The sequence below is a fragment of the Trichinella spiralis genome, assembly GCF_000181795.1.
Source record: "Trichinella spiralis strain ISS 195 chromosome Unknown Scfld2, whole genome shotgun sequence".
NCBI classification, from domain to species: Eukaryota; Metazoa; Nematoda; class Enoplea; order Trichinellida; family Trichinellidae; genus Trichinella; species Trichinella spiralis.
Window position 1 is genome coordinate 5267435 of NW_003526941.1, and position 16886 is coordinate 5284320.

Below are 16886 nucleotides of genomic sequence, written 5' to 3' on the forward strand. Positions count from 1 at the left end.
AATTTGCTCGCTGCTTCAGTGGTATCAAACTTGGTAAGCATTTTCCTTGAGCAATTTTACAAATTTTCAATTGATTTTTCTTTTTTGAATACACAGCACGAATAAGTGTTAACCGAAGATTAGTAGATTAATTTTTGCACAAATCTATTTTATTGATTTCACTGTCTTAATAAGGAGAAAAAAAAATTTCAATTCATATTTGCTGAAGGTTGTCTTTATTTCACATACAACTGTTCAGTTAAATTTTATTTAAACAGAATTTCTTAATGTAGTAGAAATTTCGGTAATAATTCATTCAATTTTTCTCCACTGAAATTCACATATTACAGAACGATACGTCATTCTGTAGTCAAAGAAATTGCAAACTGGTTTTTGTCTAAAAATTAATTACGGTAAGTTCAACTTATAAAAGATAATTAAGCACGGTAATTTTTGTAATTTAGGTAGTTATGCAACTTTGCAAAGAATGAGCAGTAATATTTTGTTTGTAGTTCAAAATTTACGGTCGCAGAATTTTGAATTTTATTAAGAGGTTATAGATGAATTGTTCAACTTTACACTGTTTCGATGATTTCGAGAATTGATATTTGCAAAAGTTATTAGTTTAAGTCATTCATTTTTTTTCATCTGGATATCAGTTCTAGAATATTTGCATCAGCACGTAAATCTGGTTAATATATTAATAATGTACTGTTAAAATAAATTCGCATCAAGTTTTTAATAATTCATAAAATATTATTAGTTTTTATTTTCCATCTAAATGTATGAATAAATAAATTTTTTCCTTATTTCTTTACCAGGATTTATGGAAATTTGTTTTTGTAATGATCAGATGATCTAGAAGTGAATGTTGATGTAATTGTTTATCACAGAATTTTTATCTACACTTGCGTTTGCACAGAGCATTTGTGCGCCAGATTATTATTGATTGGTGTGTCGCATTCGATCTGTACTAATTTGCTTTCAAATCGTTTTCTAACTGACGGCTACTTGGCAGTATGCATTGATTATTTCCGCAAAATGGATCTGTGTGCATTAAAATGGCGTGCGTGGGTTTGTGCTGTTCACAGCTTTGCAAAGCTGAATTTCTCCAACTCAGGAGCTGAGAAATGCTTTTTCTTCATCTTTTTCCATTGTGATCATCTTTACCGAATTTTGTTCATTTCAGCGGTGCTGTTTGTTCTATTCCAATTCTGCTATTAATTTTAGTCGTTCACATTTTTATAAAAAGATTTTTCCACATCGGCACAGACAGACGAGAGATTGATTAATAATCTTTCTACTCAGACTTTTACACAACTGCAATACCAGGCAAGAATTGCATAGAAATAAAATAATTCTGTTGTTATTATTTTTGTTGGTTTTTTCTCGCAGAGATTTGCTTTGTTAGATAGCCAGCAACGGTAGTAGTAGTAGTATAATGACAGTGTTGTCGGAAATGATATTTTAAATTGAGATATATTTAAATGTCAGTTGGGCACGTTTGCATTTATATAAAAGAGAAACTAATTTGTAGTACAATTTGAATTCAACTTTTCAAATTTCCATTTGCTGAACAGGAAAAATTTCCCCTTGCATACGTCTTTTGTTTAAGAAGCAGTTAATGTAAATATGTTGCTTTCACGTTAACGTGTTTAATCAGCCTAAGCATTCAGCTTTCAGCTTCAGCTATAATAATCAACTGGTATAGCATAGCGTGCTTAATTGGTTGTTATTTTTATTGTTGACGTTACTGATTCTCTATTTTGTGACAGGAAGTTGATCAAATAATTTTTCTCGATGGAATCAGTATTCTAATGTTCATTATTTTACAAATAATGACAATTATTTGTTTTACACATTTGAATTGATATTGTTCAGACAATTGCGTATTTGTGTGTGATTTTCTCATTTTAATCTTCTTTTGCATCAAAAATATGAAACAGTGTTATTGAAATTGAAAAATTCAGTTCCATTCTTTTGTAAAATATTGTTGTCAACAAAATCACATTTGAATAATTTTTTGTCCGGAAATAAGGTAACATAATTTTGTATACTGTATTGGATTTGTAAAATAATTCTTGTAATTGAAAATTATTTTTCTTTATCGATTTGCAAAAGTGTAATTTTTGTTTTTCATTTTATTCTACCTCATCGTTATTATTATTATTATTATCAGATACTAGATTAGAGAAATTGAATTCAAATGAATTTTATATGTGTTTTTTGTCAAGCTGTTGATTGTTTGTTAAACTGATCAATTGACAGTTTTAAAGGAATAATGATAAATAATTTCGATTGAATAAATTGCTTGGCATAGTTATGATATTTTTCAGCAGTTTTATTTCATTCACAACTCTTTTATCTGCCCCCGTTAATAAATTGTATTTGTTCACTTCGAATTTGGGCCAATGTTTGCCGACAATGTGTGCGTGTGCGTGTATTGTTACGAAGCCGGTTTTTTTTTTCAAACTTGACGTACTATTTCCAGCGGCATTTTCTAAGATGCATCATAATGCATATTTTATTCGTAGGTACTGCAGCTTTGTGTTCAATTTTTCAATGGAAAATAATTTATTATGTTTTTTTACATTTTAAAAATATTTTTCATAATAGGCGCGTATTGTCATTTGTTAATTTCATTGGCGTCCGGGGACGGATTCTTTCAATATGTTCCAATTTGGGCATTCCAATTTCTGGCAGATTGCGTTGATTCAATAGTTTGGCGCTGAAATTGTGTTTCGAGTTTCGCTTTGGGAATAGTTTGCTTGATCGCTTTGTTTAAATTGTTTAAACTGCTCACTTTTGGATTTGGAAACAGTGAACAAGCACCACTGTTGTTTGTGCGCCAATTTTTCAGGGAACGCCGGCCATGCTGTGCCGCAGTTGTTAGCTGCTCTCTGTCTTTTTCTGTTCGCTAGGCCGTGCTTTGCCTGCCTGTTGCTTTATAGGCGCGGCTGCTTCTTTGAACCGCCCGCTGAGCAACTGCTTCTTTGAGCAACGTCTGTCGACGTTTTTCATCTCTGATCTAATCAGTCCCTCAGGCAGTGTCTGTCTGTCTGCAATGTAAAAAATTGGTCCTGCTTATCAGATAGTGTTGCTGCTTTTCGTCTGCCTATTTTGTAAGTGGATCCGTGTATATATACATATATATATATATTGGAGTGCATGCGTGGTTTGTCGTGGTCGTTCTGTTGTATATAGTTGTGCCATTTACCGCAGTGTTGTTGTTGTTGTTGTGCGCAATTTTATTGTTTTCTTCCAATCAAAAATGCGTTCGTTTATCTCACCAAAACGACAGTCAACAGCAGCTTGTTATCACTGTTGTTGTTGACGTTGGCCTGTTGACGGTATCGAAATGTGCAATTTGCATCAGTTGAATCTTTTAGCTGTTTGAAATGCCATCTCGCCGCCGGGTGAACCGAAATTAAACTGACGTCAACGGCCAACGACCGTGTCGACACCGCGTCGGCGGCAGAAGCGGCGCCCAGCGGCACCAAAACTACCAATACAGAAAAAGCTGCCGCCACCGACGACCGAGCAGAGCAGAGCCGTGACAGCTCGGCCGGCGAAGAGCAAGACCGAAAGCAATTGCGGAAAAACAGTGGCTTGGTTCCAACTAGCGGCGACGGCTCCTTACCGTTCGGTGGTGTGAATTCTCTTGTGCTCAAAACGCGCGGACATTTTTCCAACCTCTGGAAAAGCGTCAACCAGGTATTGTCAATGTCTCCATTTTTTAAAAATGTTTATCGTTTTTCTCTGGCCATTCATCCATCCATCTTCTTTGTGACAGATTTTATGATTTGCAGGTTAGTTTGTAAGAGTTACAGTACAATGAAGTAACCTTGAATTCAGATTTTGCGTTGTTTTGTTAGGGTCGAATTTTTCAAATTGAACCAAATTTGCAATTCAAACGGTGCTTTTTTGCTTTGTCGAATTTACCAAAAAAAACGAATTACTTGTTTTCTTTCATATTATCTGTCATTTTTGAGTATGTTGCGCGTTGTTTTTCTATTATTATGTCATTTATGTTGGCTGGCATTTGCGTTGTTTTGTTTCCTTGCCGCTTGAAATTCCGTTAAACGCTAGCTGATGTCAAAGATTGCGAAAGGGCGACGCACGGGTGCAGCTAGTTTTAGCCGGCAGACTATTATTATCTAATTTTGTCATCTGCATTTGTCAATCACCCAACTGATTGTCATCCTTTTTCTCTTGGCTTCTTTTCTTTTTCTCTGTCTGTTTCGGTTTTTCTTTCACTTTTACTTTGTTTCTGTTTTCCCCGTCCGTACCGTGTCATTCGCTTTACTTGTTTTTTTATTCGCTTACTGGATAATATTGAGAATGACAATTGTGCATGGATGACGTTAGTTCATAGTTCGTAGTGTAGAGAATTAATTGTCCAGATGCTTCCTGTAAAACGCTTTGGACAGAAATATTGCAACAATGACATTCAACATCTGTGATCAATAATAGTTTTTTGTCCTAGTACAGGGCGACAAACTACGCAATTTATAGATAGCTAGATAGAGGCAACGGATCGACAGGCAAAGATAGATAGATAATAGAGGGGGACAGAATGGAAGCTTTATTTAAAAGAGAAGCAGCTTTAAATCGACTCGTCGTTACCGTGTTTTTCGAAGGTTTAAAATGGCAAACAGAGTTAGTCATTGTCGTTTTTTCGCGTTTTAATTAAGTCGATCGATTCTTGCTAGCTAGCTCACTTTCTGCTTGTGTTTAAATCCACAGTGGATCGGATGGCCCAGGGAAGGCAAGGAGCAGTTGCAAGCGCAGCCTCTTGCTTCTTCAACGTTTGCTTCGGTTTTGTCAACGTCGTCGAAAAAGCGTAACAGCGGCACAAACACAAAGCAGCAGTCAAGTCAGACGGCTTGTAGTGGTCATTGGTCACCTCGATTGGCACCCATGTCGAACGTCAACGGTTCATCCTCATCTGCATCGTCGGCGTCGTCGGCCGCACGGCTCAATCACAACCAGGACCAATTTTACCAAATTGAAGTCAGCGACACTAGAATGCTGATTTTGAAACGGTACCAGAATTTAAAAGCGATCGGCTCCGGAGCTCAGGGACTTGTTTGGTTTGTTATTAACCAACAACAAATAATTATATGCATTTTAATTTCATTTATTTATTTAGCGCTGCCAACGACATTGTTAGTGGACGTAATGTCGCCATCAAGAAACTCAGTCGGCCGTTTCAAAACGTTACCCATGCTAAGCGAGCCTATCGTGAGTTCAAACTGATGAAGTTGGTCAATCATAAGAATGTAAGTGACGAGCTTTCTTGTTCATTCTTATTCTTTGCATTCCATTTTCCTACTCTCTTTTCTACTTTGCTTTCTGTCTGACTAATTAACTTCGATCGAGCTGAAAATGGAATTCTCGTTGGTCCTCCTGCATTTCTATTCATCAGCTTATCTCAAAGATGCAATAGAATCTGCAATAACAAAAAGCGTATATAAATTTAAATTTGACTGTTAAATGCAAAAGCTTTACACAGAACAACCAGGAAATAGAAGTTGGTTGTAATTTTTCGATACGAAATTTCACATTTCAAATGAATAAATATGCTTGCCCAGAATGAGAGAGATTAGCTAAAAATGTCGTCAGAATTTGATCACTGAAGAAGCTTTTGCTTACTTTACGCCGGCGTTGATTGACCTGACGATTTTGTCGTTTTCAAACGCCCTGTATTGAATTGAAAAATAATCAATGAGCAAATCAATTAAATTAAATCAATTTAATGGCTTAAGCGTTTTAATGTTTTACATTTTTGTGAATCTGCTTCATATATGTCGACTTTGGAAAACAAAACATAAAAGCATGCCATCATTTTTATATTTTCCATTTAATTGATTAATTTAAATAATTTTTTCTTTGAGATGATGATTATTATTATTAGTTTAATTGTAATATTGCCGAAGAAAGTATTGCTTTTGTATTATGCTATAGGTTGTTATTTCATTATTGTTTGATAGCATGGAAAAAGTATTTTGTATGTAAAAAAGGAATTATTAATAAATTCTTTAAATTAATTTATTCACTTAATTAATAATAAGAATAATAATTTTTTTATACCTGGAAATTTTGTTGCTTATTATTTGCATGTAAAAATAAAAGTCATGCTTGTTGGATACTTCGGTTGAGGGAAGTCGGTTCAATGAGCAGAATAGTTTTAGTTAGTTCGGTGGTTTAATAATATTCCTGTAAAATGATGAATTGAGAAAATAAAATAATCTGATATTTGTTTCAACTTTTCGACCGAATGATGAAAAGGACAATGAACAAGCGATAGTTGAAATTTTTGCACGTTGTCATTTGTAATTTAATTTCAGATTATTGGTCTGTTGAATGCATTCACTCCACAAAAAATGCTCGAAGAATTTGCCGATCTGTACATAGTGATGGAACTGATGGATGCTAATCTCTGCCAAGTGATTCAAATGGAACTTGATCATGAAAGGATGTCCTATTTGCTTTATCAAATGCTTTGCGGCATTAGGCATCTGCACGCTGCCGGTATAATTCACCGAGATCTTAAACCTAGCAATATTGTAGTGAAGAGCGATTGCTCTTTGAAAATTCTCGACTTTGGTCTAGCCAGATCGGCCGGTAACAGTTTCATGATGACTCCGTACGTGGTCACTCGTTATTATCGTGCTCCTGAAGTAATTCTCGGCATGGGATACAAAGAGAATGGTATATATACTTTTTTTAGAAGAATTCACTAATTCAAGCCAGTTTTTTTTCGTTCCAGTTGACATCTGGTCAGTGGGTTGTATTTTTGGAGAAATGATCCGGGGAAATGTGCTTTTTCCTGGCACTGATCATATTGACCAGTGGAGCAAGATTACCGAACAGTTGGGCACACCATCTGCGGACTTTATGCGACGACTGCAGCCAACAGTTCGTCATTTTGTAGAAAATCGTAGTCGACATAGTGGTTTTGCTTTTGATCGACTTTTTCCTGATCGCATGTTTCCAAAAAATAGTTCTGATTTACGTTTATCCGGTGAGTAATTTTTAAATGTATCTATCTATCTATCTATTATTATTATTATTATTATTATTATTATGCTTACGTTGAATTTGTGCAATTTATTAACACAACAACAACAACTGTTCTGGTGTGCAAACTTTTCAAATTGCAATCAGTATAAATGATTTATTGCATTACTTCACAATGTTGTCATTGACTAATTTACTTGTTAGTATAATGTATTATTCCTAAAGCATAAGAAATGTTCAACTTATAAATCGGATAACATAAATAGAGTAATAAAATTTTTTAGAGTTTTCAACTGAAATTATTCAATAATCGCCCTCACTCGTTTCTTTGTCTATTCTGCACCATGCTGCATTATTTTATAATTGTATGAGTTGTTTGTATTTTATATTTATTAAGATTTGTCGGAAAATTTTCCATTTAAAATGAAAGCTGAATTTTTGTTCTGATTTGTTCATGTTGTTACAATATAAGTTTGAAAATTTGTATACGTCCACGTGTTACGAGTGAATTAATTATGTGTAAATTTACGGTTAAAAAATAGGTAGGTGGATAGAAAGATTATGTCAAGAGAAATGTTTGCAGTGTGTGAATCATTTTATTTATGATTATCCAAATGACGAATATACAGTATGAATTTGAATTTTCAGCGCAGCAAGCTAGAGATTTATTGTCGAAAATGTTGGTCATCGACCCGGAGAAACGCATCTCTGTTGATGACGCATTACAGCATCCCTATGTGAACGTGTGGTTCGATGAAAGTGAAGTTTTTGCCGTAAGCGTGTGTCAGCTTGTCCCAAAACAATTTATATTGCTATGATGGTGTTTTTATTGAATAAAATTATTGTTTCTCGTGATTTAGCCACCGCCGGCAAAATATGATCATGCTGTTGATGAGCAAGAGCATTCGGTGGATCAGTGGAAAGAACTGATTTTCCGGGAAATTATGGATTACGAAGAGTCTCACGACGTATACGGTACAACATTTTGACGGGCTGTGCGGTGCACAGGGCCGATTTTGTTGCCTTGGCCGAGTTCTTTTCTTATTCTGCACAATGAGTTTGAAGTTGACCATTTTCAGCGGCTTTCTCTTTACTTTTTTTACCAGCTGTACAAACTGAAAATGTTGAGCGAAATGCTCGTCTTCAGATGCTATTTGATTATTAAGATCGTTGGTTATTCGAATGATATTTTTGCCGAAATATGTTTTTCCCTTATGCCATATTATTAGCGTGCGTTGTTTGTTTTTCATTCCAGAACAAGCTAGGAATGTAATTTGCGCTTGTCATCATTACACACGTACGACAAGCAACATTAACGATGTATTTCAGCGGCGGGCAGCAGTATACCGCCTTACTTCGTACTATTATTTTTGTTTATTCTTATTATTTGTTTTTTTGTTGCTGTTCGTGATCGGTACGAGCAGCTTGTTTTCTTCTATTTCAGTTTAGTATGTTATATATATATATATATATATATATATATATAGATATATATATATATATATAGTAAAGTTGAAAATGCTGAAGAAGCAAACAAAAAAATATCAGTGCTTTTTTACAAGCATTTCTTCAAAAATACAACTTTCGCAGCACGTTTAAAGACAATTTTTACAAAATAAAGAAAACCAACCAGTCGAATTTATACAAAAATCTTAAGGTTTGTCCATTTGAAATATAAATATCATTTTTTCAAAATAATTCATGAAATTACTCGGACTTGATGAATATAAAAAGTTGTAATCAGCACGGCAATGGTGAAAATTTGTTGTCCTGATTTGGTTTTTAATAATGCAGAGTTGTATATACATATATATATATATATAGTATGTAGAGGTGGGTAGGTAGTGGGCAATGCTGTAAAGCTAAACAAATAATCAATCGCAGGTAAATCAGTGTTGCGTGTATTGATAAAAGCAAAAAATTACAATCACTACAAACAACAATTACTTGTAAGAATAATGACGGAATAAATTAATAGTCATACTGTATTTCGTACTTTATTATCATTTATATGCAAATCATGGGCTCCAGGAAAATTGGCCCCTAGTTGCAGTATGTATGTTTTTGCGTTGAGTCTGAAGTACGTACTCTTTATAGGGACAATGTTTCAGAATTGAAACCAACATTCGGAGCACCAGATAATGAACACCGACCAGGATGGAAAGAATTCGTCGGAGGCTTCGCATCATTTGAACAGCAGCACAGAACGGGACAAGGTCGAAGAAGCACAAAAGGCAAAAGAGCGGGAACAAGAACTGCGGAACAGTTTGCTAACCCAAGTGCTTGAGCAGGATGCTCTCGCTCGTTTGAACACGTTGGCCAAAGCGAAGCCGGAAAAAGCGAAAATTGCCGAGAATAGCATTTTGAATTTTGTACGGTTCGGCGGAGCGAATGCGAAAATAACCGATGAAAAATTGAAAGAGTTGCTGGAAACAATCAACGAGAAAGTAACTAGTGAAAAAGTTACGGTGAAATTTCGCCGAAAAGGAATTCTGGACTCTGACTCGGAAGAGGACTTCTAGCAGCCATCATTCTAGTTTTATTTTAATAAAATTTGCCCTTTTGCTTATTCTTATTCGTTATTTTAACTTACTATTTCAGCAGAGTGTATTATTTAAAATAAAAGTTTTATGTTGAATTTTCCAGGGAAACAAATGTATCACACCTGAAGCAATATCGTCGCAGTAAGCCTAACATTGATATTCGTGTCGCGCATAACATCAAAACGGAAAATTTTTCGCTTCACATTCACATTTCATTTCCCTATTCAGCAAGGTTAGAAAAGACGGTCTGTTGTTTTGTTCATTTGCCCTTGTTGAAAATTTCTACTTTGTTTATCATTGATTGCATACATAATATTTCATTTTTGTATCTCTATTCGTGAACATCTTGATTTAATATAGACGAATTTCATTGAACGTGCAAAAAAAAACAACAAGGGCATGTTTTATTCTTTGCATGTAAAGCTGAATCTGCGAACTTGGGTAAGTCAACATTTCAATTATAATGAGAAATTATTCATTTAAGATCGGTATTTCTTTACGTAACTACACTAAACTTTGCTAAATTAGAACTTTCTACATTAAAACGCTTTCACAGATCTACGCAGTAATTGGTTTTATTCGATCAGAAATATATTGGTCGAGTCAAGGTCAAATTGTATTTTATCATTTTTGAGCACTATTCGAAAATATTATCTGCACTATTCACTAATATAAACGTATTATAGAAAGTGAAAAGATATTATAAACCAGGTATCCAATTTTATATTGTATTGGAAAATATTATTATATTACGTTTTTGCATAAGTTTATCGATTTTTAATACCAAAGTGAAATTATCCATTGTCATTTTCAATACTGCACGTTGTACTGTTTTAAATGGATGTCTTCGTAACTGTAAAAGCATTACCTGAAAATTTACTCGTTTACTTACAATACCATATCCTATCATAAGTGAAACTCATTTTTCATAAAAACGATCATCAAGTCGTTTTCAAGAATTCATTCACACATCTTCGAGCAGATAAAAAGAAATACTCACAATTTGGAAAGATTTTCAAGTAGTTCGGTGTTTTCACAAGTAAGTTTAATGGATGAAGAAAGATTTTATTTGTAAAATTTTTAAGATCTATAATTCTACTGTTAATTTCTTTTGTTGAAAATACATAGTGCATGGTTGAAATAATTTTTTTTTGTTCGAAGTGAAGGTGCTGTAAAAATTTGTTACTTAGCTAACATGGCAACGTCAGCACAGTAGTTCTTGAACTGGTCGAACGTACTTTTTCTTTCAACTTTTAAATTTAATTTAAAATAGTTTTAAAAATTAATAAGTTTTTTTTCAAATAATCTTTATAAAGTAAGAAAAAATTGTGGATGTACTTGAATTTTATTATTGTTTTATCTTATAAGACTAATTAAATTTTAAATAGATTTCACTTATAATCTTTAATTTTAATACTGTTTCTGCACATAGATATTTTAAATGCTAATTTTACAACTCTATTGTAGTTAGATGATTTCTCATTTTTTATAATAAAAAAAAGTATTTCTTGCAGAAATAAATTTGTTAATTAATTTAAAATTATATAGTAACTAAATTCAAATTTTTAAATCTTTCGGAAATGCACTTTGTACATCCTACATTGAATAAATAAATAGGATACAGTATGGCACAATCAGGTTCAGCGCGGTGTTACTTCCCGCTTTGTGGGTGGAGCGCAGTAGTTTGGATGCAGTTGCCGCGATTGTGGCGACTTCTGTCGATGTAAATTGCTTTTGCGCGTTGGACGGTCTGTTATATTGGCGAGCTTATTGGACGACACACGTCTGAACGCGTGCCTGTTCAGTTGTGAACTTAACGTGCTTTTCTCTTTTATTTTAAGCTTCAACATTAGTAGCAACATGTCCGCCGCTCCTGGCAGTCCTGCTCGCAAGACCCGAAAATTGGATGTGGATGACGACGGCGACGACGTGAACTATCCCAACATTACGCAAAAGGCGCTCGAAGAGATTGACAATTGTCAAAATGAAATTGATGCATTGAATGAGAAAGCTAGCGAAGAGATTCTGAAAGTTGAGCAAAAGTACAACAAGTTGAGAAAGCCGCATTTTGAACGTCGGGATGAATTAATTAAGAAAGTTCCCCATTTTTGGGTTTCTGCCGTAAGTGAATTTTCTCCTTTTCAACGTGTAATCAGCGCATGGCACACAATTTTTCAGCCATCTCCGTGGCAAAATTTTATTTTCAACACAACCTTGCTGAAGCTTTTTATTATTCAGTTATTGTTCAAACAAAATGTTTGCATTTCTCAGTTACATTTGGCATATTTGATTAGAACTTAGATTTCGTCTAACTCAACTTCATTAGTGGGTGTTTGTCTTGATTGGGCTGTTAAATTTGAAGAAAGCAGTACACTTTCAACGTACGCATTGTGGTTTTTACTTACATTTTGAAAGTTCATATCACATCTTTGCCTGAATATGCTTGCATTTTACTTTTTCGATTGTTCTTGATTTGTTTTTTTTTCACTTATTTGGTTGAAAGGTCACACGGGCGTTCTGATTCTTCTGTTTTCTGGCTGCCAATAGGTCAATGGGTAGCGTCACTTGCCGATGGTTTTGAATAAAGGTCGGTCGGCTTGGTGAATTTGCAGATTTTCGTATTTAGTGAAAGCATTTGAGAGATTTTTACTATGTTGGTATTGTTGATGTAATGTTTACAATGTCACAATTATGACAATATTTCTACTCATGTTTTCTAGCTGAATATGTTTAGCAAATCACATTGTATTTGAAATGCTAATTTTACTTTAATTTCTGTTTTAGTTTGTCAACCATCCGCAAATTGCGCCTATACTTGACGAAGACGAAGAAGAATGTCTTCATCATTTGACTAAGCTGGAAGTTGAAGAATGTGAAGACATAAAGTCTGGCTATCGACTGAAGTTTTACTTTGAAGAAAATCCATTTTTCGAAAATGATGTTTTAATCAAAGAATTTCAGCTGGGACGTATTGGTAAATTAGAAAACTTTATTATTATTATTGTCGTCGTTGTTGTGGATTTTGATTGTACATTTTGATCGTTTGAATGTTAGACCCAGTTTCGACATCTACTGAAATAAAATGGAAGGAAAATATGAATTTGACGAAAATCGCGCATCCCATGCAGAAGGGAAAAAAACGAAGCTTGGACAATGAACCACGAACATTTTTTGGTTGGTTCTTGGATAATGCTGATGCATCGTCGGACGAGATTGCGGAGGTATATTTGACAGTTTTATAAACAATGAATGGTTTAAAACGTATATAGATATAATTATAGATAATCAAAGATGACATTTGGCCGAATCCTCTGCAGTATTATCTCATACCAGAATCTGATATGAATGACAACGCTGAAGGGGATAGGTAAATAAAGTCGGAATTTTGCATATTTTGCAAATCAATTTACCGTTAGTGTTTTAATAACAGAGGTGCTTTCTTTTTTAGTTATAGCGATGGAGAAGAAACGGATGATCAAGTAGTGCTGGTGGACAACAACAGTGAAGAAGAGGGAGAAGGCGACAATTATGATGAAGATGAAGAGGAAGAAGAAGAAGAGGACGATGGCTAATATATATTGCCTACAATTATTTTAAAAAACATTGTCGGTAGTTTATATATCTATCTCACGGAACCATATATTTGCGTGGACAGTGCTTGTCTGTATGAATTTGTGGCTAAGACACTGTTATGGTCATTACTAAATAAATTAGAGGTTACGTATTGTACTTGGTAATTAGATATTAAAACATTTGGAAAGGGAGTATAGTTTGTTTGCTCTTTTTGCACACATCACATTCTTCAAGCGCCATCCATGCAGGCGATGCCTTAGGCAATGTTGAAGTTCATTTATGTGCTAGGATGTGATTGTGCTTTAAACAGGGCTTTGCGAAATGCATTTCTGAAACAAATTCATTTGAAGTAGTGTAATTTTCCTTCAAAGAAGAATTCTTTCGTTATTATTGAAATGTTTTCCTTGGCAGTACAGTATGCTGAAAAAAGGTATAAATTTTTTTAGAAACATGTTTAATGATGTTTCCGATCACTTTTTAAACAGCAAATTAACAGCAATAATTTTTTTCATTTACATTAAAATATTTTGTCATTTTCTTCAAAAATAATAAAAGATTTCATTGTACACTGCTGAGATAATATAAACTAATAATCTTCATTCAACGTTTGAATTACTGAAAACTTTCAAATGTATTGAATTTTATTAAACGTTGCATAACTTTGGAATTTATCATCTCAAATGAACATCATAAAGACTGTTATCTTTCCATTGTTTTGACATCCGAATCTAATTATTATAATTATGCACTACTTCGTTAGATTAATGAATGATTTTATTTTATTTCTTTTACATTTTCAAGTGCAGATATTAACAATAATGTAAAACACTACATAAAATAATGTAAAATACATCCTATTGATTACTCAAATTTTCTAACTTCAACATGACAAAAGTTTGTTAAAATCAATGAAAGAAATTTATTCTTTCATCGTCTGTTTTTTAAATAGAATTTCTTAAAAATTTCATTCCTATATTATTGGTTTATGAATTACAGTAAAATGACTTTCACGTGTTATATTACAGTGTATTTTAACTTTAATCTAGTGTATTTATAAAGATTATATGTATTATTATCAAATAACATAATAAATAATCTAAACATATTTAAAATATTTTTTATAATATAACTGAATATTGAATACTGCTTAAAAATATTTTTCCTCTTTTACTGACCAATATGTAAAGAAATCGAATAAATTTGAAATGTGCAGTATTATGTAATAAAAAATTGCAATTCAGTTAGGAATATGTGCTCGTCAACGTTCAGTTTTTAAAACTGTTTACGTAAATTTTTATCGGTTGTTTGCAGATTATTACTAACATTATGTACCGTAACTATCATTTTCTGTACTTAATTAATGAATATATATATGTAAGTGTTGAGAAATTGACAACTGTTACGGGTTATATGAATTTGTGTATGTGCGTGTGTGTGAAAAAACAGCTAAAAACAATGAAAAAATTCCACTGTCAAATTCCAGGTCAAATGTTACGTTGTTATGTAATTAAAAATTTGGACCAATGTAATAAAAAAGTATTGTAGCTAATCAAAGCAGAAAAAGTTCAATTAAAGAAAAGTTTAGGCGAGACAACCAATGCTATTACGCCATAACGATGCAATCCAATGAAAACTGGACCTTTTGCCAACCAATTCAAAATCATCCCTGAAAATTTTACCGAGAGAAACTAAACCGTTAAATAAGATTAATAAAATGTTTTAACACGTTTATCTGCATATAAAAGTGTTTTTAAATTCAATATGTATCAGTTATGGAACCGAAGCAAAATAGATGCTCTTCTCAATTACAGATAAAACATATCTAGATTTTGATCTGCGTTTGAAATAACAGAGTGGGTTGACCAAAACAATTAAGATTACAAGTCGGTGTGATGTACGTGCGCTTCCAGTGTTCATAATAGGTGGACAACAGAAAAAATTACTAATGCACTAAAATAATTTTTCAACGCTCCGTTATGCAAATAGTGAACATCTCAGAAAAGCCATCCGTAACGGTGCGCATGTATGTTCGATTTAGTAGCAAGTAGTGGCGTCGTCAAACGTTCGCTGTTATGGCGTTTAATAACTAATCAAGTCCATTTTAATCACTAAAAATTATTACATTTTTCTACTTGTGTTACCTTATGTTAAAATTTTATACATTCTAATCTTAAACGTTATTTTTAATTAAGGATTAGGTAATTTTTATATTTCAAAATTCAATTCAACGTTCATTGTACGATAAGGTGGTCAGTTATTGTATAATGTTTTGTATTTTTCTAGATATGAAGAGTGAAATGAAAAAAGTGCAAACAAATTGAAGAGAACGCAATCGAAACAAAGCATAACAAAAGAGACTAATTCAGCAGGTATATACGGTTCCCCCGTGCATCCCAATATTGTAAGTTTCGAATAGTGATGCTTCAGTAGGATGAAGTTATGCTTTAGTTTATTTTTAATTTATTTAAGTTTCTGATAAGATGCAAATCAGCTATATTACGGTAAAATTTTACTTTTCGTTATTTGTATTACAGTAAAGATTTATTTACAGAAAAATGTTTTTGTCGCACTTTTTAACCAGTGGTTTGTAATAAAAGATCGGTTTTGTTTGTTTATTAGGCATAGCATAATCGATTGAAAATGAAAATGACACATTAGCTAGGCAAGCTTTTATTTGAAAAGCTTTCACTTGAAAGCATCTTTTTTCCTCATAATATTTAACTTCATTTTTACTTCATGGTTTTTCTTTTCAAAACATTTTTGTTTTGACTAACTCAATGTTTTTGTTTTGGTATTTCTTTGTCAGATAGTTTATATTTTGACTGGATTTTAAATGTTAAGGTCATTTTTGAATTTTCCAATCGTTCTCATTGGTTGAATTTGGCAGTGCATCTCTATTTTTTTTCAAATCATTTCAAATAATTTTCACTCACTGTACAGAAGTTGCTACAGTTGCAATGCGCTGTGTATGAATTTTCGTCGTTCGTATTATACTAGTGTCACCTTAGAATTCATCATTGAGAACTGAATGGTATTTGGTTTTTCTACTTATATTACATTTTTTCGAAGCTGAGAATAATCATTTTCATAAAGACACTTTTACTTGCTCTGTTATAATATTCTATTTTCCAGTTGTTAAGTTTACAGTGTGATAATGAGAATATTTTCGATTTAACCATTATAATTTTTACAGATATGAATATCGAAGTGAAGAAAACCGTAAATGCAGAGGAGACGAAGCTGAACGCGGACAACACGAAGCAGAACAATAGACGAGAACAGTATGTGCGGTTTCTTGTTGGTTTAGATTCTGTAAGACTGGGTTAGGGATAATTCGAAAGGGCGAAGTTATTCCTATGCTAAATTAAGCGACTTAAGCTTGTTATATGTAAGATGTAAGTAAGATATTTTTCACTGCGAAATTCCATTTTTTGATTTTTTGATTTTACGTTGAGACTAGGTAAGAATTCATCTATGGAAAGTATTTCTACCACCCTTAACCAATTTTAATACTGTGAGCTTTCTGTCTGTTCATTAAGCACATAAAGAACCATCGAAAATCATCTTTTCTTTACTTAAACAAGCTTTCACTTGCAAGCGATTTACTGGAAAGCGTCTTTTTATATAAGAAATCAACTTTCATTTATGTAGGCCATTTTGAATTTTCAAACCTGAAATTCAAACAAGCGAAGGCGTGTTTTGACTAAATTAATTTTTTTTGTTATGGCGTTTTCTACCCATATAGTTTATAATTTTTGACTGAATTTG

At 33.2% G+C, this 16886-nt stretch overlaps 7 protein-coding genes across 7 annotated transcripts; 5 read left to right on the plus strand and 2 right to left on the minus strand.

Annotated features, from left to right (window-relative positions):
* Nucleotides 1-3260: 3260 nt before the first annotated feature.
* Tsp_05771 (putative inner membrane lipoprotein) lies at nucleotides 3261-3964 on the minus strand. The gene is made up of 2 exons (XM_003379995.1): nucleotides 3939-3964; nucleotides 3261-3645 (listed from the first exon to the last, which is right to left on the minus strand). The coding sequence occupies exons 1-2, from the start codon at nucleotides 3962-3964 to the stop codon at nucleotides 3261-3263; spliced, it is 411 nt and encodes a 136-aa protein (XP_003380043.1).
* A 662-nt stretch (nucleotides 3965-4626) lies between these two features.
* Tsp_05770 (stress-activated protein kinase JNK) lies at nucleotides 4627-7991 on the plus strand. The gene is given in 7 exon segments (XM_003379996.1): nucleotides 4627-4638; nucleotides 4726-5024; nucleotides 5132-5261; nucleotides 6330-6693; nucleotides 6713-7006; nucleotides 7651-7766; nucleotides 7863-7991. The coding sequence occupies 7 exon segments, from the start codon at nucleotides 4627-4629 to the stop codon at nucleotides 7989-7991; spliced, it is 1344 nt and encodes a 447-aa protein (XP_003380044.1).
* A 529-nt stretch (nucleotides 7992-8520) lies between these two features.
* Nucleotides 8521-9119, plus strand: Tsp_05769 (conserved hypothetical protein). The gene is made up of 4 exons (XM_003379997.1): nucleotides 8521-8595; nucleotides 8624-8659; nucleotides 8834-8886; nucleotides 8981-9119. The coding sequence occupies exons 1-4, from the start codon at nucleotides 8521-8523 to the stop codon at nucleotides 9117-9119; spliced, it is 303 nt and encodes a 100-aa protein (XP_003380045.1).
* Nucleotides 9120-9143: 24 nt separating this feature from the next.
* On the plus strand, nucleotides 9144-9524 carry Tsp_05768 (programmed cell death protein 5). The gene has a single exon (XM_003379998.1). The coding sequence runs from the start codon at nucleotides 9144-9146 to the stop codon at nucleotides 9522-9524; it is 381 nt and encodes a 126-aa protein (XP_003380046.1).
* Nucleotides 9525-10266: 742 nt separating this feature from the next.
* Nucleotides 10267-11395, minus strand: Tsp_05767 (conserved hypothetical protein). Its single transcript, XM_003379999.1, has 2 exons — nucleotides 11201-11395; nucleotides 10267-10413 (listed from the first exon to the last, which is right to left on the minus strand). The coding sequence occupies exons 1-2, from the start codon at nucleotides 11393-11395 to the stop codon at nucleotides 10267-10269; spliced, it is 342 nt and encodes a 113-aa protein (XP_003380047.1).
* Nucleotides 11396-11405: 10 nt separating this feature from the next.
* Nucleotides 11406-12916, plus strand: Tsp_05766 (protein SET). The gene is made up of 4 exons (XM_003380000.1): nucleotides 11406-11666; nucleotides 12330-12519; nucleotides 12600-12766; nucleotides 12827-12916. The coding sequence occupies exons 1-4, from the start codon at nucleotides 11406-11408 to the stop codon at nucleotides 12914-12916; spliced, it is 708 nt and encodes a 235-aa protein (XP_003380048.1).
* Nucleotides 12917-16313: 3397 nt separating this feature from the next.
* On the plus strand, nucleotides 16314-16430 carry Tsp_05765 (hypothetical protein; the record flags this gene model as incomplete). Its single annotated transcript, XM_003380001.1, has 1 exon — nucleotides 16314-16430. A coding segment is annotated over exon 1 (117 nt), but the record flags the coding sequence as incomplete, so codon positions are not given.
* Between the last annotated feature and the right edge of the window lie 456 nt (nucleotides 16431-16886).